This window comes from Triturus cristatus, chromosome 3_1 (genome assembly GCF_964204655.1).
Source record: "Triturus cristatus chromosome 3_1, aTriCri1.1, whole genome shotgun sequence".
Taxonomy (NCBI): Eukaryota; Metazoa; Chordata; class Amphibia; order Caudata; family Salamandridae; genus Triturus; species Triturus cristatus.
In genome coordinates this window covers 1,035,255,234-1,035,277,033 of record NC_140583.1, presented here as the reverse complement: position 1 = coordinate 1,035,277,033, position 21,800 = coordinate 1,035,255,234, and the positions used below count along the sequence as shown (strand labels likewise).

The 21,800-nt window shown below is 50.2% G+C and overlaps 1 protein-coding gene across 6 annotated transcripts in view; it reads left to right on the top strand.

Annotated features, from left to right (window-relative positions):
• Positions 1–21,800, top strand: part of RAB3GAP1 (RAB3 GTPase activating protein catalytic subunit 1) — a 673,051-nt gene that overhangs the window by 447,071 nt on the left and 204,180 nt on the right. For all 6 annotated transcript variants that reach the window (XM_085645769.1, XM_085645771.1, XM_085645770.1 and 3 more), the window contains 2 exons: positions 5,167–5,221; positions 5,410–5,790. In XM_085645769.1, coding sequence (XP_085501895.1) covers positions 5,167–5,221; positions 5,410–5,790 — 436 coding nt within the window. The remainder of the gene's footprint in view (positions 1–5,166; positions 5,222–5,409; positions 5,791–21,800) is intronic.

Genomic DNA, 21,800 nt, shown 5'->3' with positions numbered 1-21,800 from the left:
CCTAGCATACCTGCTGAGAGCCCCCTTAGGCCTAAGACTTATGCCATGCCATGCATATATGTTGGACGCCAAGCCCTCAAACCGGTTGGCCCGGCTGCGAAAGAGAGAGCAAACCCAACGGTTCTCGCCGTGTAGATTCTATCTCCTCTTTCCTAGACCCGCGGCGGACATTTCAATTACAGGCTGACGTTTTACGCTGTTGAGGGCGGGAAACGAGCAGGGAGCCCACAACCTCCTGAAAGCATGAATGCAGGAGGGAGGTGCAGGAACTCTGTAGGCCTCCCTGCTACCCTGCGGGGTCTGAAGGAAGATGGCACTTGGGACTGTTTTTGCTCTCCTGGAGACACGCTCTGAAGCCCTCGGGCGCCCCCGAGATGATCTATACACGCTGGGAACGCTGGACACGCTGGGACCACAGGAATAAGGCAGAGCAAAAGGCAAGCACACCACTGCCTTTCTCCGAGGCTCAGGCAAAGCAGAAATGCCTCGGAGAAACGCAGTGGCGGTTTCAGATTCGGGGGCGTGTTTCTTTTTCTCTCCTCTTGCCATTGGCAGGAGGAGAGAAAAACACGCCTAAAAAGGGCGTTGCTAAAAAGTGGAAAGAACCCCAAAAAACACGCCCCCGAATCTGAAAAAGACGGAGCCTATTTGGAGGGACGGCTCTCTCCTCCAATAGCTGGCCTCCGTTTAGGAAGCCAGCCAATGGAGGAGAAGCTAAAAGAGAGGCGGGCTAAATAGCCACTCTAGAAAACATTAAATCTTCCGACTTCCGGTTCTGCCTTCGGCAGACCGGTAGTCCTCGACCTAAAAAGGTGCACATCAGTCGATTACAATGTTCAGGTCGTGTAATATTTTACTGTGCAGGCACTACTGCCACATAAACTCTGCTCTCTCGCAGTGACGCAGCTTGCTATTAATAACGACTCACTGCACCAGGAGCCAGAGCAATCACTCAGCTCAGTAGGATTCTGCAGGTCTCTCCGGCACCCCCGAGGTGTGCGCTATGAAGGGGGTGGGGGGGGTCATACTCAGTCTGGTGCAGGCCTTGTACCGTAGAGCATGAGATCCCACTGTTTCGCAATGTGAGCATTTAATGTCCCCCGGCCTGCCGCAGCCGATGTCCCTGCTGCAGCTGTATCACCAATGTGGGGCCCGCCGAGCCCCCAATCGCCCATGCAGTCTCAAGCCCCTGGCAGCTTTGCTCTCACCCGCAGCCAGTACTTGGTTGTAGGCACAGTTCCACCGCGGCGGGTGAGCTCCGGGAGGCCCAGCAGGTGTTCCACTATCCCCAAAGAGAGGGCTGACCCACAGACAGCACCATTCTCTTGCGGCCAGAGATCCATGGCCACCCACAGTAGGATGGTCCTGCGCCAGCGTGCGTGCCGTGCGTTGCAGCCTGCTCTCCACGGAAGCCTGCCGCTTCGGCAGTTTGTGCTCACGCAGCAGGCCTCACCAGCGCCAGTCACCAAAGGCTTTCCCGCAGCAGTTCTAGGACGTTCTGTGGCGCAACAGACGAGTCTTCGGACAGCTCCTGTCTTCCGATGTTAGTTGCACTTAATTGAAGTGTTTTACGGGCTCATTTCGCGCAGGATAATGCGAGGATAGGTTGGCGGCCGGAGGAGCACGCTTAAGAAGCGCCCATCTTCCGATGTGGCTAGCTCCGCCCCCCTAAGTGATTTGTATGCAGCCAGTGTTGCACTTCCATCAGTGTCTGATTTTGGTGGAGGATGTCCTTTGGTAAAGTAATTTTATGGTAACGTTGCGTATTGTCCGCATATAGGTGGTAGTTGGCAGATGCCTCTTTCATGATCGTTGTCAATAGTTCCAGGTAAAGGTTGAATAATGTTGGGGATAGGATTGAGCCTTATTGGAGACCTTGGTTGACTGGGACTCAGTTGGATAGTGAGTCGTTCATTTTGACTAGTTGTGAGCAACTGTTATGGTATGAGATAAACCATTTTAGAACTGTGCCCTTGATTCAGTGGGTGACTCCAGGTTGTTTAGTATTGTTGTGTGGTCAGCTGTGTCAAATGCTTAAGAAAGGTCTAGAACTATTAGCAGACATAGGTTCCCTGTGTCAATCATCCTGTAAATGTATTCAATTATGTTTAGGATGGCTGCTTCTGTACTGCGTCCTCTTATGAAGTCCGACTGAAGAATGTCAAAGATTGTGATTTTCTATGTGTTGACTGAGCTGGGATCGTATTCCTTTTTCCAGGGCTTTTACCAGGAGGTTAGGTTTGTTACTGGGCGGAAGTTGTGCGGTCTTGGGAGTCTGCAGCCGTTTTTTGAGGCTCGGGGGTATTTGTCCTAGTTTAAGGCAATCTGGCATTGTGCATTGGGCTAGTGAGGCATTTTATGTTGGTCCATGTAGGTGCTATGATCGTTTGAGTTGTTTTATTAGCTGTGATGGGAAGGGTTCACCAATGTGAGTTGTTGGGTGTAGATCTGATGAGCTTAATGATTTTGTTCTCTTCGAGTTTTCTGAACGTCTGTCATATCACATTGGTCTTCAGTAACAGAAGGGGTGCCATGGTCACTTCGTTCTCGGTCATTTGTTTTAGGTGTTGTGTGTATCTGTTGGAGGGTCCTTGTCAAGGTTTTTTCTCAAGGATACATCTATTTTCGTGTTTTTTTTCTTTGAAGAACTTTAATACTTTTTCACAATGCTCCACTGTAGCCATTGTTTTTGGTGTGGTGGTTGTGTATGGTTTGACGTTTGTTGTCTGATGATGTTAAAGAGTTGTTTTTTTGGCGATTATCTGCTTTGTCTAGCTACGATTGGGAGAAGTTTGCTTTAGTTTTAAAAAAGTTTTTTTTTGTAACTGTTGTAGTGGTTATAAGGGAAGGGTCCCAACTGTAGTTTCTTTCCTTTAGTCTGAGTTGTATTCTTTCTTCATTTAGTTCCTTGTTGAACCGTAGGCTTGATGGTTTGTTTCTTAGTATCCTAAGTTTTACTGGTGCTACTTGGTTGAGTATGTCTGGTATTATTTTGTTGTAGTGTATTGTTAGGTCTTCCACCAAGTGTAGCCCGTTGAAGGGAGAGATGTTGGAGTTGGTCTTTTCTGCTATTTCATCTGTGTTTGTTTTGTGTTTCTAATCCAATGTATGGGTCTGTTGGCTTGTCCTTTGCTATGTTCGTGTTCTGTTTGAGGTGGAAGTGAATGATGTGGTGGTCTGACCAGTCTACTGGTTGAATGGTTGAATCTAGGCTCAGGGATTCATCTTTGGGTACTCACAGGTCTATTTTTGTGTGTGTGGTACACACAGTGTGTTTTAGGTCATTGTTTTCGATGAAGTGTTTCAGGTTTGTTATCGGGGTGTTATTGGTGTCGTTCCAGTGAATGTTGAAGTTGATTTGGACTATGTTGTTGGTTTCCAGGAGTGACTGTTGTGGTATGAAATCTATTAGATGTTCTGAGAAGAGCTGTTGATCTCCTAGTGGGTGATAAATGATGTGGATTTCAGTTGGAGAGAGTCGAGCTGTGGTTTATTCTTAGACATTCAAGTGTTTTTCTGTTTTAAAGGTATCGATTTGCAGGGAGTCCCTGTGGATGACTGCTAGGCCTAATCCTTATCTTCCACGGCGGTCGCCTTATCTCATGGTGAAGCCCGGGAGAAATAGTAGATCTATCATGGGCGCCGTGGTTTCATTCAGCCATGTTTCTGTAAGGAATGCAATGTTGATTTTATATGAGATGATTACTTCTGCTATTGCTGTACTATGTTTAAGAGCAGATCTACATTTTTGGAGCATACATTTTATTGTTAGTTTAGTAGTGTTGATTGCTTGGCCTAGACGTACTGGTATATTGATACTTTGTTTTGGGGGTCTCTCCCAGGGTCGTTTCTCTCCATACCTGAGTGTCTCTCTCATTGGTATCTTGTTTACCCCATTATGCAAAGCTTTTTAATCGTGATTGGGTTGGTAACTGGAGTTACCTTCACCCATTGAGATTTCGAGAGTCACTGTAACTCCATGGTTGCAGTGTTTTTACTCGCTCATCTCTGCTGCCGAAGGGAGGTGAAACTCCAGGGGAAAATGTGTGCAAATCGGGAGTTGGAGATTGGCTGCGGAATTACTGATTCCCCGGTAATACCTCATTTTTAAGACCTTCTCAGGTTGCACCTCCTTTATTCAACCTCCCACCCAAGTTACTGATGATTCGGTGACAGCAATTCTGAGGGAGAGACTGTAGGAAATAAAATCAGGACACTCAAAATAAGGCTTAACAGTTAAGAAAAGTAAACTGGTAGACCCATGTTGCTTTTTTTAAATTTTGATAGTGCACTTGAACATTATGAAGCCCACAGCATTAGGGTTCAGTTCTTGAAAATGAGCTGTGATTCACCCTTGGGTTTCTGACCAAGAGCTGTATTTATGAATGTTACTCTACAGTCCATCACTTGTTATCCTGCAGGCATTCTCAGCTGTGTGCCGCAGCTCCTCACCTATGATCAGCTTGCCTTTTCCCATGAGCTACACTCCCTCTTTCATGTCCTGCTCTACCTCACACATATTCTGCACACTCTCTTCCCACACCCCAACATGTATGCCCTACACTTGACAAGCCATGTGCCTCACAATCTGAAGTTACCTTAATTACACTTTGCACACTCTTTACCTTTCGCTGCATACCTTCAGCAAATTTGCACAATTGAGCCCACCCTAAGCATACTGGTCATATCAACTATGCTCTCCTTGCTTTATACTTGCTATGTCTGTGTTCATCAGGCCATCATCACGCTCAATCAATGGTTGGTTTCTGTTGCCTTTGCAGCCACTCCCCCAAACTGCTATGCATTTTAAGTTCTCATCCATTATGTTCATCCATCATGCTGTGTTCTCCTTCTGACACCTCAGTGCTCATCTTCCTTACACCGCACAGTGGTGCATCTTAAGTCACCTCAATCTGCCATCTGCGGCCATTGTGCCATGCCATTGGCAGCTGCCTAACTCTGTACACTATCAACTAGGCACATATTTGAGTGCTAATTGATAGTCCTTGGGTTGTCCTGCAAATATGTGTTTATTAATTGTCGAAGAATGAAAACTGCCTTAAGCATGCTAATGATGAGAAGTATTTTTAATACTAAATTGACACAAACTGCAAAGATGCATTTTGTGTTGATTTGCTTGGTAATGTCATCTTTGTTGTATTGTAGATTGAATAATGGTTCCCCTGATCTGAGATGCTGCTTACTACATCAGAAACTTCAGGTAACCTCTAAAGTGCATGAATGCCCTTTAACATGCTCTTGTGGATGTGTTCCCTTAAATATCAAATTATCTTTTTCATTATTTTTGTTAACTGGTGCTTTCTGGAATAATTGAGCATTTAATTTTGTACATGCTATTTCGAAGTGTAATCTACTATGTTCATGGATAAATGTCTTATCTTTCTCCAGATGTTAAATTGTTGCATTGAGAGGAAGAAAGCGAGGGATGAAAGTAAAAAATGCAATGCTTTGGAAAGACCTGCCGGTGGCTCTGTGGAGAAATCCTCCAGTAGCACTGGGACTTTACAGCACCAGCATGATGCCAATTATCTGGAAATTGAAAAAGGAAAAACAGAGGTTGGAAAATCTTGGGACTCATGGAGTGACAGTGAAGAGGAATTCTTTGAGTGTCTGAGTGACACAGATGAACTGAAAGGAAACGGGCAAGAGGGTGCAAAGAAAAATGGAAGTAAAGTTACATCCAACTTAAAACCAGAGGGACGTTTACACCAGTCTGGAAAACTGACTTTGTTGTCTACAGGGGAACCTCTATTCATTCCAGTAACACAGGTTAGAAATTCTGTCTAAGTATACAGTTTTGTTTAATAAAACAGAGACTTGTCATTTTCTCAATAATTTTTCTTTGCTTATATTGCTTACATTGCTTCTCGCTTTCTTTCCTGTATGTACCATGTAGGAAACTATCTCTTTGTATAATATACCAAAAAGAGGTATGCTGTGTAAAGGGTCCAGGTATCCCCTATGAGTGAACAAGAGCATGCTGTAGCAATGCCAAGGTGCTCTATCTTGAGTAGTGTGGTTGAGCAACCTTAGGCTTATCAGAGAGGAGTTTTAGACATTTGTTGCACGCACACACACATGCAGAGTCAATAAATGATGCATACACTCAAAAATGAGATCCACACCAATTTAGGAAACTATAACTTCTTTTCATGTATGTTGTTAACGCCAAGAAATTCGTAACTGTGTAAGTACTTTGTTTTGAGACATCACTGTCTTGAAAGTATACAGGAATACACTTGAATTTGGTGAGTTATCAAGGTTTTTCACTATACAGAAATACACTGGCATTTGTATCAGTAAAGTGGTAATGTTATCCTATGAGAAAGACACATGTTCGAGGCATGTGAGCTGTAGATCACATGATTTGCATACTGCTGCCATCTAGTGTTGGGTCTGGATGTTTGCAAGTTGTTTTTGTTCGAAGAAGTCTTGCCAGTCACGAGGTAGGTGACTCCTCATTTTGTTGATAGTGCGCATGGGCATCAACTCCATTGTTAGATTGTTTTTTATCGCCATCTGGTTCAGATGGGTATTGTTGCGCTCCGCTTCAGAATCGATCCTCTGGTTCCCCCTTGGTGCGTACTTCTCTCTCCCTCGACGGTATTGTTCTCGAATGCGCTTCTCTCTCCACGATTCGAATTAAAACTCAAGACCTCAACATTTTGATCCAAAAATCTGCGGGTGGCCTTCCTGCCCATCTGTGTCCATTTGGCTCCTTGTCGATGGAACGGACCCCATTTAAATTTTGTCCTCTGTGCCACGCGAAATATCCTCGCACAGACTCACATCAGGTGTGTAATTTGTGTATGTCCCTCGAGCACAAAGAGCAAGACTGCGACGCGTGCCGTTCCTTCAGATCAAAGAAAACTCTCCGTGATCGCTGGGCTCGTCGTCGAGAGATGCAGCCTCAGCGGCTGGATGTCACACCGGATCTGTTCGGCGACTACTCCAAACAAAAAGGAACAGCAGCAGAAGAAGAAGAACTGGCTTCTGCGGCATCCGACTCCGGTTCGGAATTGCAGATAGACCTCGGAGATGATGAGGTGCCGGAGGGACAAGGGGACGTGAGTACCGAAGACACCTTCTCCCCCTCCCACCGTCCCTAAAAAATCTAAGGCTTCGGCACCACCTCGGCCTCCAGGCCAAGGTCAGCACCGAGAAGAGGTTTCTCACGCTCTGCCTTTGGGCTCGGCACCGAAACCCTCCAAAAAGTCAGCTCCGACCGAGTCGCCCAAAACCTACCTCCGAGCTGAAACCTTCGAGCTCCAAAGCCAAGATCGGTTCCAAACCAAAATCTTCAGATCCAAAACCCTCGACACCGAAACTCAAGAAACCCTCAGAGTCGAAACCTTCAGCACCAAAAGACTTTCTGGCTCGACTCCGAAAACTTTGGTGCTGAAAAGCAAAGACTTGCCTACAATTTCACCGGATCCCAATAAAGACACTCCTATTAGATTGGATCCAAAACTGAAAAAACTGTATATCCATCCATATACAGGACACATTCATGCTAAACCACCATCTAAACACAAGCTTCCTAATGAGGTTGAGCCGCATATAATTAATTTGAAAAAGAAAAGTGTAGGCCCTTTCACACTTTTCCATCCCCCTCTTCACCACAGCATGATCCATTAAACATTACATCCAGTCAGTCTCCTCTGTCTCAACTTGACACGGGTGTCACTGACGAGGACGAGGCACAACTTCCAGATCCTTGGACAGATTACACCACTGATCCTCCACAGGATACAGACCCAGAACTTTATCCTGCCAGGCCATCTCCACCTGATGACAACCTTTCATACCAACTGCTTATTGCCCACGGCAGCAGAATATCATGGGGTTGGGCTACATAAAGAGGCTTTAGAGGAAGATTTTCTCTTCAACACATTAGGATCACATAAATCTAATCAAACACTCCCTAAGCTCAAGGGTATGTTAAGGCACACTGACGATATTTTTAAAGACCCCGTCCGTGCTAGAATTCTTACTCCTAGAGTAGACAAAAAATATAAATCTTCCCCCACAGATCCCATTTTTATTAAGGGTCAGTTACCACTTGACTCTTTAGTGCTGTCAAATGCCTGAAAGAGAGCTAATTCTGAAGCATCTGGGGATGCCCCTCCCCCAGATAAAGAGTGGAAACTGATTGATGCTTCAGGCAAGTGTGTAGTGGCGCAAGCAGCTAATGAATGGCGTATTGTTAATATGCAGGGCCTGCTGGCAAGGTATGATAGAGCCCACTGGGACTAAATGGAACAATTACTGCAGTTTCTCCCAGATGAACATAGGGCAAAAGCTTAGGACTTAGAAGCATTGTAAATTAATTTCCTTAATTGGACTATCAGATGCGCTCTAGATGCAGCTGACACCGCAGCTAGAGTAGTGAAAACCAGCATCTTACTGAGGCCTCATGCTTGGCTACGGATTTTAGGATTCAAGCCTGAAGTCCAACACTCCATACTGAACATAACTTTTGACAAAAAGCACAGTTTTGGTCCTGAAGTCGATTTAGCGCTTGAAAAAATGAAGAAGGATACCGATGTGGCAAAATCGATGGGAGCGCTTTAGTCTCCATCAAATAAAGGTTCCTTTCGGTGCTCTTTTTATAGAGGAGGGTCCAAGTCTACAGGCATGGACCAGAACACTTCCTTATATAAAGGAAGTTCCCAAACCTCCTTTAAAGGGTTTTTCAGAGTGGGATATAGGGGACATAATTCCATGGGCAGAGGTAAAAACACCACACTTCTCACTTCCCCTTCCTCAAGCAAGCAGTGACTTCCTAACACTTCCCGCCGACTATTTCACACCTGTCGACGGAAGACTTCCAAACTTTCTCCCCATTTGGAAATCAATAACAACCGACAAGAGGGAGGAGCCTAGCGCGCATCCAAGATGGTCGCGTGAGCACAGGGCTCCCCGGACCCTTTCTGCTCCCCGGAATATATCCTGATACTATCCTGATTTGGTGTATGGAATCTGGGAGATGAAGACCAGCTGATCATATATCTCTTTTCAAAACTCTAATCGGACCTGGGAATCCTGAGTTGTCGTCGTCGGAACTTTTGGGACCCACCCGACGGAGGTGGCCGGGGTGAAGGTGACCCGCGGGGCCGGGCTGCAATTGAACAACAGCGGCCTCAGCGCGGCGCCAGTTACCGATTCAGCACTTTCGGTTTCGGTTTTGGCCTTCAGGAGATCAGCTGGCGTGCGTGCTCAGGGTGGCGAGGTGCCTCCTGGGCCTCTGCCCGAGGCTTGCTTCCATCTGCTACTGGGGGGCCTAACGCCTCCGACCCCTACACCGACAGTTTGTGGTCCTTTCGCTGGCGCCTGCACACCCCTTGATCGGAGGTCCCATTGAGAGACTGCGCTAACATGGCGGGCAAAGGGGGTCCGGAGGGGCGCAAGACCAAGGCTTCACTGCGCGGGGGAGCGGTCCAGAGCAACAACATGGACCGCTATACCCAGGGCAGGGGGTCCCCTGGCGCTGCTGGCCTCTCCCCGGATGCTGCAGGGGGAGGCACGACCGTCTCTACGGAACCTTCCCTACAGGACATTATGGGCGCCATCGAGGGCATCAGGGAAACTATCGCGACGCAATATGAGGCCCTGGCCCGTAAGATCGACAGTGTCGCGATCGACGTCACCCTGATTCGGGCCGACCTCTCTAAAACCAATGAGAAGGTCCAGGCCCTTGATACACGGACCTCCACCCTGGGTGCGGAGGTGTCGGATCTGCGGGCCGCGCTTGGGGACATCAGAGTGGTCAACGACCATATGGCCCGGCGGCTTGAGGACTTCGAGGGACGGGCCCGACGCAACAATATCCGCATCATTGGGGTACCGGAGTCCTCCGACAGCCGCCCGGTGGACCTCGTGGTCGAGGAACTTATCCTGCAACAGCTGTCCCCGGTTGGCCTAAGCAAATTCTTCGCTGTGGAGCGGGCCCATCGAGTTCCGGGCGGCCGGCCGCGGCCGGGGGCCCCCCCGAGGCCTATCGTGGCTAAACTGTTCCACTACAGGGACCGCGATGCTATTCTGCAGGCTTCGCGGACCCGTGGCCCGGTCCGCTACGAGAACTCGACCATCAACTTTTATCCGGACTTCACGCAACTGGTCCAGAAACAGCGGATGGGATTCCAAGGGGTGAAGCGCCGTCTTCGCGAGCTGGGCCTGAAGTATTCGATGATCTACCCGGCGAAACTTCGAGTGGAGCATGGAGAACGGACAGTCTTTTTTGACTCTCCTGTGGCCGCAGGTGACTGGCTGGACTCGCTGCCGGACGGGGGTGGCCGGCCCGGGCCCTCTGGGGGCACCGCAGGTGACGGGTCCCCTTAGACTGACCTTTGGTCCTTGCTTTTGCGGTTTTGCACTGTACAGTTGGGTCTTACTTCTTTTGCATACTGTGTTTTACCAGGACCCGTGAGGGGTGCGGGCGGGTTCGGGTCCCTTTCCTCCTCCGGGGTCTTTTTGTAGAATGGGGTTAGTGGGGCGACAGGCACACTGCAAGTTGGGGGGGGTCTTTGGCCCGCAGGGGTGCAGGGTGGGGGGCGTTGGACTTGGGGTGGGGTTGGGGGGGAAGAGGGGTTGTTTAGTTGTGTGTTTTTTGTTTACAGGGCGAGGTATTGATTTTTATCCATATTTGGGAGCGGTGCTGCGGGCTGGGGGCCTCTCGATTTATTGGAGGGGATGGGGGGAGACGGGTTGAGGCTTATGTCATGGAACGTCAATGGGTTGGGGGACCGTATTAAGCGGGGTGTTGTACTGCAATATTTGCGTCGTTTGACTCCTGATGTGGTGTTTCTCCAGGAGACGCATTTGGTCGGCAATGTCTGCCATGCGATGAACAGGGGGGGATACCGCCTCGTAGCCCATTCTGGTTTCACAACTGGCTCCAGGGGGGTGGGCATTCTCCTGCGAACCTCCCTTCCGGTGGAGATCACGAGGATAGTCTCGGATGACAGAGGGCGCTATGTGTGTTTGATTGGGAGGTGGGAGGGGCAGCCCCTTACCCTGGTTTCAGTCTATGTCCCCCCGGGCCTCCAGAACTCCACCTTTACTGACTTGGGTCGAATGCTGCTTGACCTTCCGGACGGCCTCCTGCTCATGGGCGGGGACTTTAATTCTGTGGTGTCGGGTGAACTGGATCGTCACCCACCGAGGACCCTCACCGCTGCCCAGTCATGGCTGGGTGGGATGTTGGAGACCTTCGGCTTGGTGGATAGTTGGAGACTAATGCATCCGACCCAGTGCCAGTTCACCTTTCATTCGGGGGCGCATGGGAGTCTCTCCAGGTTAGACTATTTCCTTATGCCCGCGGCGCAGACTGGTCGGATTCGAGAGGTCAGACACCTGGCGCGTGGTATCTCCGACCATTCTCCGCTGTGGCTTCTCTTTGACACCGGGTCGCGGTCCGCAGGGCGGATAGCTCCCATTAACCCCTGGTACCTGCGGGACCCTGTGACTCGTGACAGCCTGGTTAAGGCCATGGACCAATACTTCAGTGAAAACGAGGGGTCGGTGTCGTCTGCGTTGTCCCTTTGGGAAGCCTTTAAAACTGTTATACGCGGACACGCCCTCGCCCAGATAGTGGTGGCCAAGAAGGTTAGGAGCGAGGCGATGGTGACGCTGGAGACTGACATCTCGGGGCTGGAGTCGGCCTTGGAGGCGAATGTTACTCCGGACGGGCTACACGCCCTTAGCCTGAAACAGTTCGAATATAGGTCCCTGGTCACGGACGCGGCCAAAACTATGTATAGGGAGCAGCAGGGCCGCTTGTATGACGCGGGGGACAAGGCGGGAAAGTTGATTGCGTGGCTGGACAAAAAGGAGAGAGTGAATCGTGTGGTCCCCGAGTTGCGTGCTGCGGATGGTGTGTGTGTGACTGAGCCGGATGAGATTGTGGAATGTTTCGCTGACCACCTCCGGACGGTGTACTCCCCGGTGACTGACAGGGATGAGGGTGACTCTCGCCTCCTACTGAGAGATATTGCTCTGCCCGGCCTGTCCGTTGAGGACCGGGAGCGGCTGGACGCCCCCTTGTCGTCGGATGAAATAGCGACCGCGATTCGTTCCCTTCGCTCGGGCAAGGCTATGGGTCCTAACGGTCTGCCCATTGAACTATACAAATTGCGTCCTGATAAGCTTGCGGCCTTCCTCAGCCGCATGTTCCGCGACTCTCTTGCGGCGGGTTCCCTTCCGGCCGACCAGCGCTTGGCCACTATAGTCGTTATCCCCAAGGAGGGCAAGCCGCGTGACCGCTGTACCTCCTACCGGCCCATTTCACTGCTCAATGCGGAGCCTAAAATCCTGGCGAAAGTCCTGGCCAATCGATTGTTGCGTGTCGTGTGCGACCTTGTTCATCCGGACCAATGCGGCTTTATCCCGCACCGCAACACCGCTCTTAACTTGCGGCGTCTGCACGGTGTCCTCGCCAGGGCGGAGTTCCTCTCCGAACCGGCCGTGCTGGTTTCTTTGGATGCCACGATGGCATTTGACACTATTGAGTGGCCATTCCTCTGGGCCGTCTTGGATAAATTCGGCTTTGGAGAGGGATTTATTGGTTGGGTGAGGCTCCTTTACACGGGACCCATGGCTCAAGTGGTGGTGAATGGGCGGGTCTCTCGGCCCTTTGCCCTCGGCAGGGGCACGAGGCAGGGATGCCCGTTGTCCCCGTTGCTTTTTGCTCTCGCCCTGGAGCCACTCGCCGCCTGGCTCCGTTGGGAGCCCTCGCTTAGAGGGATCCGGTGGGGCCCGGGCTTCGAAGATCGGGTCTCGCTGTATGCGGACGACATTCTCCTGTATCTCACCTCACCGCGGCAGTCCCTCAACGTCCTCTTTGACGTTCTGACCTCCTTCGGGAACAATTCGGGTCTCACGATCAATTGGTCTAAATCCTGCGTTTATCCCATCTCTGGTGGTCCTCCTCTCCTGCCGCCTCGGCTCCCGATTCAAATATCTCTGAGCGGCTTTAAGTACCTGGGGATATACGTTTCGCTGGACCCGGTGGCTCGCTATGAGCAGAATCTCCTGCGTCCACTTCGGCGACTGCGTGAGGACACGGCCCGGTGGTGCAGGCTGCCCCTGTCCCCGCTGGGTCGGGCCGCGCTGTTTAAAATGATGTCCCTTCCCAGGTTCCTCTATGCACTCCAGAACTCCTTCGACGTTATCCCAGTGGCCTACTTTCGGGAGGTGGAGAGCCTGCAGAGGAGACTGGTGTGGAACGGCCGGGCGCGTATTGCTCTTGCCAAACTCACTCTCCCCTGGTATGACGGGGGCATCGCGCTTCCTGACATTCGCAGGTACTATTGGGCCTCGCAGCTATCTGCCATTAACCACGCCACGTATGCGCCCGGCTTGAATCCGGCGTATGAGATGGACAAGTTCCTGCTTCCCGGCGGGAACTACAACAGGGCACTTTATTCCCGCCTGGCTGACCGGACCCTTACGGGTCCTACTAAGATTGCTGTGCGGACCTGGAGGGCCGCCACTGCGGCCATGGGCTGGAGTGAGCAAATGACATGTGCTACTCCCTTGTTTGCCTCCGACCGCCTGGGCAGCTTGTGGACCACCAAGGGGTTTGACCAGTGGGACACGATTGGTATCAGCAAAGTGGGAGACCTGTGGCACAAGGGCGCGGTCAAGACTTTCGCGGTGCTCCAGGCCGAATACGAGCTGACCGACAGGGAGTTCTTCCGCTACGCCCAGGTTCGACACGCCCTGCTCTCGGTCTTCGGGGAGGGAACCAAGATCCCTGTTTCCTCGCCCCTCGAGGACCGCATACTTGACGGACATGTCCCTGATAGTACTATTTCTTTAATTTATAAAAAATTGATTAATCACCGGGCGGATCTCCTGGTGCGCCTTCGGGAGGCTTGGACTGGGGATGGGGTCGAATTGGACGACGAAGATTGGCAGTCTGCACTGTCGTCCCCCAAGGAGGTTGCCATTCCGGCTCGTCTCCGGTTGGTACAGCTCAAGATTCTCCACCGGGTGTATGCGACGGGTCCGCGCTTGGTCACGATGGGATTTTCCGACGACGGGCTCTGTAAGCGAGGTTGTGGGCTCAGCGCCACCTTTCTTCATATCCTTTGGGAGTGCCGCGAGGTGGCGGACTACTGGCGCCGGGTCCACACGGTTATGGGACAGGTCACCGGGGTTGTGCTGCTGCCGGAGGTGCGTCGCTGTGTCCTGAATGTTTGGGAGCCCAATGACTACAACGCGGCTCAGACTCGGTGGGCGGCCCTAGGGAACATGATTGCCAAGAGGAATATAGCGCAACTTTGGGGCGCTCAACGGCCGCCCACCGTGTCAGTATGGAAGGAGAATATGGACTGGTGTATGTTTCGGGAGAAGACAGTGTATGTGGCCCGTGGCAAGCCGGGGGCATGGGGTAGAATTTGGGGTCAATGGAATGCGTATCGCGGAGGCATCTGTACGCCCCCCCTGGTAGACACTGATATCGCCATGTCCCCCTGACCCTTGACGGCTCCTGGCGCTTTTTGTAACAACTACATATGGACGTTCATCTCCCTTGACCCCCTCCCCCCCCCCCCCCTCCGTCCCCGGCCTCCCGGTACTCCTCTCTTTAGCGGATTGCTCAAATGTTCTGACTGGAGTTTTCCCGGGGGGAGCCTGATCCGCACTGGTATCCTTCATAACTCGCCTTTTGTTTTTATTGTTTTTCTTTTTGTTTTTGGTTATTGTTGGACTGACGCTTGCTGTTCTTCGAGAACTATTTTGAGCCACTGCGGGGCAGTGCCCTGGGAACTGACTGTAGCCTGGATATGTGTATATTTCCTTATGTACCTAGCGGCCGGCCCGGGTGGTTGTAGGCCCATACTTGTAACCGAATTATTGTTTAATAAAAAATTTTTCAAAAAAAAAAAAAATAAATAAATAAATAACAACCGACAAATGGGTGCTTGGAATTATCCAACATGGCTATTGCCTGGAGCTTACCAACAATCCTCCAAACATTCCTCTTCGACCACGCAAAATGTCGCCAGACCACCAGCACTTGCTTCAACAAGAAGTGCACTTGCTATTATTCAAAGGGACTATGGAACCAGTCCCACTCCAATATCACAGCTCAGGGGTTTATTCCCTCTACTTTCTCATCCCCAAAAAGGACGAATCTTTGAGACGTATTCTAGATCTCAGAGAGTTAAACAAGTACATATTATCAGAGCATTTTCACACGCTCACTCTTCAATAAGTACTTAACCTGCTGCAGCAGGGCGACTTTATGTCTACGCTAGAGCTAAAGGACGCCTACTTTCATATTCCAATTCACCCTGCTCATCCCAAATACCTCAGATTTGTGATAGCAGGCAAACATTACCAGTTGAAGGTACATTCATTTGGTGTCACCACAGCCCCCAGAGTGTTCACTAAATGTCTCGCAGTAGAAGCCGCTTATCTCAGACGACAATGTACACATGTCTTTCCTTACCTAGACGACTGGCTTATCAAAGCAAGCACCAAACCTGTAGACTACACACTCCGATAACAGTACATCTGCTTCATCAGTTGGGTTTCACAATAAATGTACAGAAATCTCACCTGTGTCCACCACAGGTGCAGTCTTATCTAGGAGCTTCCCTCAATACCCTCAAGCCTCTAGCTACTCCCAATGTAGCCAGGATTCACAAAATTCAGCCCACAATACTACAGTTTCACCCCAATCAATCATTACCAGCCAGAATCTTCATGCAATTGCTGGGAATGATGGCATCCTGCATTGCAGTCGTACCTCATGCAAAGCTTCACATGCGTCCTCTGCAAGAAGGTCTAGCACGTCAATGGAATCAATCACAGGGTCTATTAACCGATCTAGTGTTGGTAGACAGCCGCACCCATTGCTTTCTGCAGTGGTGCAACCCTCAAAACTTAGGAATGGGGCGGCCCTTCATAGACCCGATTCCACAGTTAATTTTGATAGCGGACGCATCTCCAACTGGTTGGGGTGCTCACCTTCAACATCACTCGATACAAGGGTTGTGGTCACACAGTCACAAACGGCTACACATCAACTTCTTAGAATTGCTAGCAGTGTTTCTAGCATTCAAAGCTTTTCTCACCCAACTTCTAGGCAAGACTTTCTTAGTCTGCACAGACAACATGACAACAATGTATTAGCTATAAAAGCAGGGAGGGACACACCCTCTCCAGGTGTCGCGTCTTGTGCAAAGTATTTGGAATTGGGCGATCCTAATTTCACCACACCCTCAGGGTAGGGGATTGCATCCTCCAGGTCTGTGGAAAGCCAGTCTCGCATACCAAAAGCGGTGTGCCTACTGAGGCTCACTGCCTTGACATGCTAATGTACTAGCCATTGTGTTTGGATGAGGAGTAAAAATCTCCTGCTGTAGCAAGCATTGATTTTGACGTCTGAAAGCGAGGCTCTCGCCTCCTTAGGGGTCAGAACCTAGTTTGTGTTGGCGGGCTGGCCAGGACTAATCAGTCAGCACAGTAGAGGACTACTAGGTTTCAGGGAGTACCTCTAAGGTACCCTCTGGGTGTAGGAATTAATGAATCCAACATAGGAATCGGTGTGGGATCATTAATGTGACATGCTGTATACCAAACATCTTCGGTCATTGCCCAGTACACACCTTAAGAAGCTTAAGAAGGCTTCCCTACTCACTTGTAATATCCAGCAATAGAACTAGACATCACAAGGGCATATCTGCTCATGTAGATAGGTCCGCACATAAAATATAATACACCCTGACTTGGGGATTAAAGCCATGTTGTAGGGGTGACTTATATATATATATATATATAATCTATATCAATATTTATGATATTAGATGCAGTGACTTCGGCATTGCACCCAAGAGGGTGCCATGTCACGTTTTCACTCATGTCATCTTTTCACTCATGTTTTGCACCATCGCACACAGCCTGCACTGGCAGTGTGTGTGGGATTTGTGTGCAAGTCCCTTAGTTTGGCATAAGATATGCTGCAGCCCTTGGGGACCTTCTCTAGTACCCAGGCACCACGGGAACCATTTACTAGGAATTTAAAGTGGTACTAAAGTCCTTTGCCAATTATGTTACAATTAGACGTCACCTTGTTTTAAGGAAAGCACTGGCATCTGGTTGGCAGGCCGCAATGCACTGTCAGAGTCAAAAACTAGCATCTAGTAGCTAAAAAGGGGGCAAAAAGTGGAGGATAACTGCAAATAAAGCCCAGTTTCCCACATTCCACTATAATTATTGTGTAAATTGTACAATAGCCACAATGTTTCTTTTCCTGCAGAAACCCTAAAAATTGGCGGGGGTGACAAGATTACTTCCCTCTATTTTTGATAACTGGTTTTCTCTGTAGCTAGGGCATGGTTAGCCCAGGTGTATTACATATTTTTAAGTATACACAGTTGACACAGGACCCTAAATTTTAACTAAAAATAAGCCTACATACACCAGTCCATATCTTGCTTCCAAGTTTTGAGGTCCAGGGCTAGCACAGGACCCCAGGCTTTCGCAATATTTCTCTTTGCAACCTTCAGAACCAGTGCCATCTATATTTGCTGTGACCTGGTTACATCCATTTCCCACAATAGGTTGAGGTTGCGTAGTTTCGCAGAGCTAGTCAGTCCCTCTCCTACCACCCTTATCCACAATTTTTATCCCAAAAACTTTGGATTGCAGGGCAGTCTCAGAGGATGTAAAGAGAGGATCTGGCCTGTCTACAACCTCGCAAACATCGATCCGATGCAGCCCTTCCTGTTCTAAATAGAGACCCTAGGGAGCATTGGAAAACTCATATTTGTATCAGTCTGAACCCTGACTTTGACTACCTCTCTAAGGTCTCCTCCAGGGCCTCCTCTCATTCCTCAAGGCCTCCTGCCTCTCTCCTCCGGATTTGCTGGAGGGTGTCAGGGGAGTAGTTTACAATCTTTTTATGTCAGAGACATGGCTTTCTGGGGCAAACGGTCTCCCAGGACTCTGCTTTCCAGGGGCAAGGATTCCACTATCTCTGTGCCTTTCAGCAGCCCCACCCTCAACACATCACCTGCCTCAGCTGTAGGTAGGGTTAGGTCTCAGAGGCCACCAGTTAATACTCTCTCATTAAGTCTGACAGCGGGAGTACATCTCCCGACCTACACATCTCCCACTGTAAAATACCAATTTAAATTTCAATTGACAAAGCTAGTCTGTTTCCCCAGGACCCCTAGCATCTTTGTGTCCCAGAGTGGGGCACACTGTGTGATTTTGTTACTTCACTCCAAGTAAGTGGTCACCTCCTTCCTGAGTTTGACCACTGTTCTGGTAGGGGTAGGTAGTTCTGCCAATTTCCTTTCACCATACAGGGCCTGTGGGTCGCCTCTGCCTCCCATCACATGCCTATACATTCAAAGTGCTGGTTTGAACTGTGGCTTACAGGCTCAGTCATTGACTGTAATTAAATGTGCCGCTCCATAATACCTTTGAATATCCAGGAGGGCAATACCTCCATCATACCAGCCTCTTGTTAGTTTGGGAAAGCAATTCATCCTGCAAACCCGTCCCACAATACTAGTTGGACTTCTGTTTTGATAGCCTTAAAATATGCTTTGGGAGCCTCATAGGGAGGGTTATGTAGCACTTACAGGAATTGTGGCGAAGACCTCATTTTAAATAAAGCTGCCCAGTAGGAGAGCAGCAGTGTTAGCCAGTGCCTCACATCTCCTTTTAATCTTTCGACCAGCGGGGATGAGATTCCGCTCAGGAAAGTGTTCAGCATTATATATATTTGTTCGAGGCATGTGGGCTGCTGAATTCATATCTGTGCATAGATCGCCGCCTAGTGTTGGGTCCGGATGTTTGCACGTTGTTGTCCTGGAAGAGTCTCCGAAGTATCCTGAGATAGGTGACTCCTCCCCTGGACCACAGTGCGCATGGGCATCCTCTCCATCTTCAGATTGTTTTTTTCCGCCATTGGGTTCGGATGTGCTTATCTTGACTCAAGTTAGGAAAACCTTTTTTTTCAGGCCAAAAGGCCTTTAGTTCGCGTCGGTACTGTTCCCGATCGGTATCGACAGTTACTTGTTAGTTTACTGACTTCAAAAACAACTTTTTCGCATCGTATCCGACCATCGACCCTACATCGACGATGGAATCGAGGACACCATTCAAGCGGTGTCCTGTTTGCAATGCGAAATATCCCCATGTCGACGTCCACCCGGTGTGCAACAAATGCCTTTCACCGGATCACGACGAATCCACATGTATGGCCTGTGCCCGATTCCGATCCAAAAAGACTCTCCGGAATCGACGAGCAGCGAGACTTGAAGCGCAGCAAGCGGCACCGGCCCCGACCAACATCTTCAGCGCCGAGGATGAAGATGTGGAAGGCGTGGAGAACCTACCCTCCAGCCCCGCTTCCGAACACGATTCCGGATCGGAAGACATCGAAGAACAACTCTTTCACAGGGAAGAAGCCGACACCGAGGTAGGAGACTACGATGAGGCCTTAGGGGCCGAAGAAAGTAGCTCCGGTGACGAGCAAGGCCTACCCGTACAGACGGAGGATATCCCAGTGCGTCAGTCTATGGCTCCGGTCGAGGGATCGCCTTCGGGCCTTACCCAAGACCTATCCCGCAGTTCTTCGGCCCCGCCCTCTGGCCCGGCCTCGGACATTCAGCGACAGCCATTAGTACCCAAAATGACTGGTTTCCCTTCCTCGAAACCGAAACCAAAAGTCGTATTGGTTCCACAGAAACCGAAACTGAAACTGACACTGGTCGGATCGAAGCCCACTACACCTTCGACGCCAGCCAAACCCGTCGGCACCGACCGCACCAAACGGGACTTCGGTGCCGAACTCGCAGCAGCCGACGTCGGCGCCGACACACGGAAAAAGGCCATCGGTACCGCCAAGCCGCCTCGGCCCCCGGCACCGAAACAATCGACTCCGGCCACGAAGGTCAAAATGGCCGCTGCGTCGCACATCGCTTCAAAAGCAGCACCGAAGGCCCAATCATCGACGCCGTCGACAGCTACTACCTCTCCTCGACTCGATGACCCCGTGGCCCCAAAGAAGTCCAAGCCTGCCTCTACAGAACCGCTCGGCGCCAAAGAACAGTCGGCGTTACAGGTGCGACAAGTTGCAGCGTCCTTGCAACGCATCAAAGAAAAGGCAGCCCTCCAGGACACGTCGGGCTCCGAGCCGAAAAAAGCTCAAAAAGCTTCTCCAGCAACACCCAACATCACTTTTGGACTGCCGCCATCCACGGCGCCCAAACTGTTTGAAATCAGGACACGTGTCACCCAAACTAGGATCACACCTGCCGAACGCTCTCCTACGGAGACGTCACCGTCCCACATCATCGATGCCGACACCGGCAGAATTATGCTCCACAAGCGGAGAATATCTTCCGAGCAGGCTTTGGACTCCTACCGGATCCCGCTAAAGAAAAAGCTGCCACCGGATTCGGAACCAGTTCTTTACGAACGTCTCCATACCTCTTACCTAGATCCACAGCCCTTCTCTCCGACACCCTCCGAAACCGATGCTTTGGAGGACTACATGGGTGACGATGTCCCCTACCCCAGAGAGATGGACCCTGAAGGCCAACAGGACCCTGACCAGGCTTGGGATGACCCTGTAGACGCGGGTGCGCCTATGGATACACAGGACACGCAGCTATATGGTGCGAAAACGTCTCCCACAGAGGACACTGCCGCATTCAACGCCCTCATTGAACGTGCTGCGGCCAATCATGGTGTGCAACTCCACTCTAACACAATCGAGGACGATTTTCTAATGGATACTTTCGCATCCTCAGAAAGGAATATCAAAACTCTACCCATGCTGAAAGGTGTCCTCAAACCAGCAAAGGACATTTTCAAAGAACCCACTAGGGCAAGAGTAATAAACCCCAGGATCGACAAAAAATATAGGTCGGCGCCTGGGGACCCTACGTACATTAGAGGCCAGTTGCCTCTAGATTCCATCGTAGTCGCTAATGCTCGCAAACGGGCGCACTCGCAAACTACTGGGGAAGCTCCTCCCCCGGACAAGGAGTCCAAGGTGCTAGAGACCTCCGGCAAACGGGTTGCAGCCCAGGCAGCTAACATATGGCGTATTGCCAATACCCAGGCGCTCCTAGCTCGCTACGATCGCGCACACTATGACACATTAGAAACCCTACTCCAACATCTCCCTGACCAATACAAAGAGGGAGCAGAGATCCTCATCAGGGAGGGACAACTCCTCACGAACGCATCCATTAAGTGTGCACTGGATGCCGCAGATACAGCTGCCAGAGCAATAAACACCAGCGTCATGTTATGACGACACGCCTGGTTACGAATCTCCGGATTCAAACCTGAGGTTCAAAATAACATCCTCAATCAGCCGGTCAACCCCGACTACTTGTTCGGACCAGAGGTTGACACCACCTTAGAAAAAATAAAAAAGGACACAGACACTGCAAAGTCCATGGGGGCTCTCCAAACGCAGACCTTTCGGAGTGGCTCCTTTCGTCGCCCCGGAAATAGAGGAGCAGGTAGAGGACAGGGGTCACAGCAAACCTTCAACAAGGGCAACACACAAAGTACCTACGATAAAAACACCCGGGGTGGATATCGTGGCTCCAGCACAAAGGGTAGAGGACGCGGATACGGCAATACCAGGTCCTCCTCCAAGAACAAACAGTGACGCCCTCTCCCTTCCTCCCGACCACATAACACCTGTCGGGGGAAGGCTACAAAGGTTCCTGTCCACGTGGAACTCCATCACCACGGACAGGTGGGTCAAAGATATTATCAAACACGGTTACTGC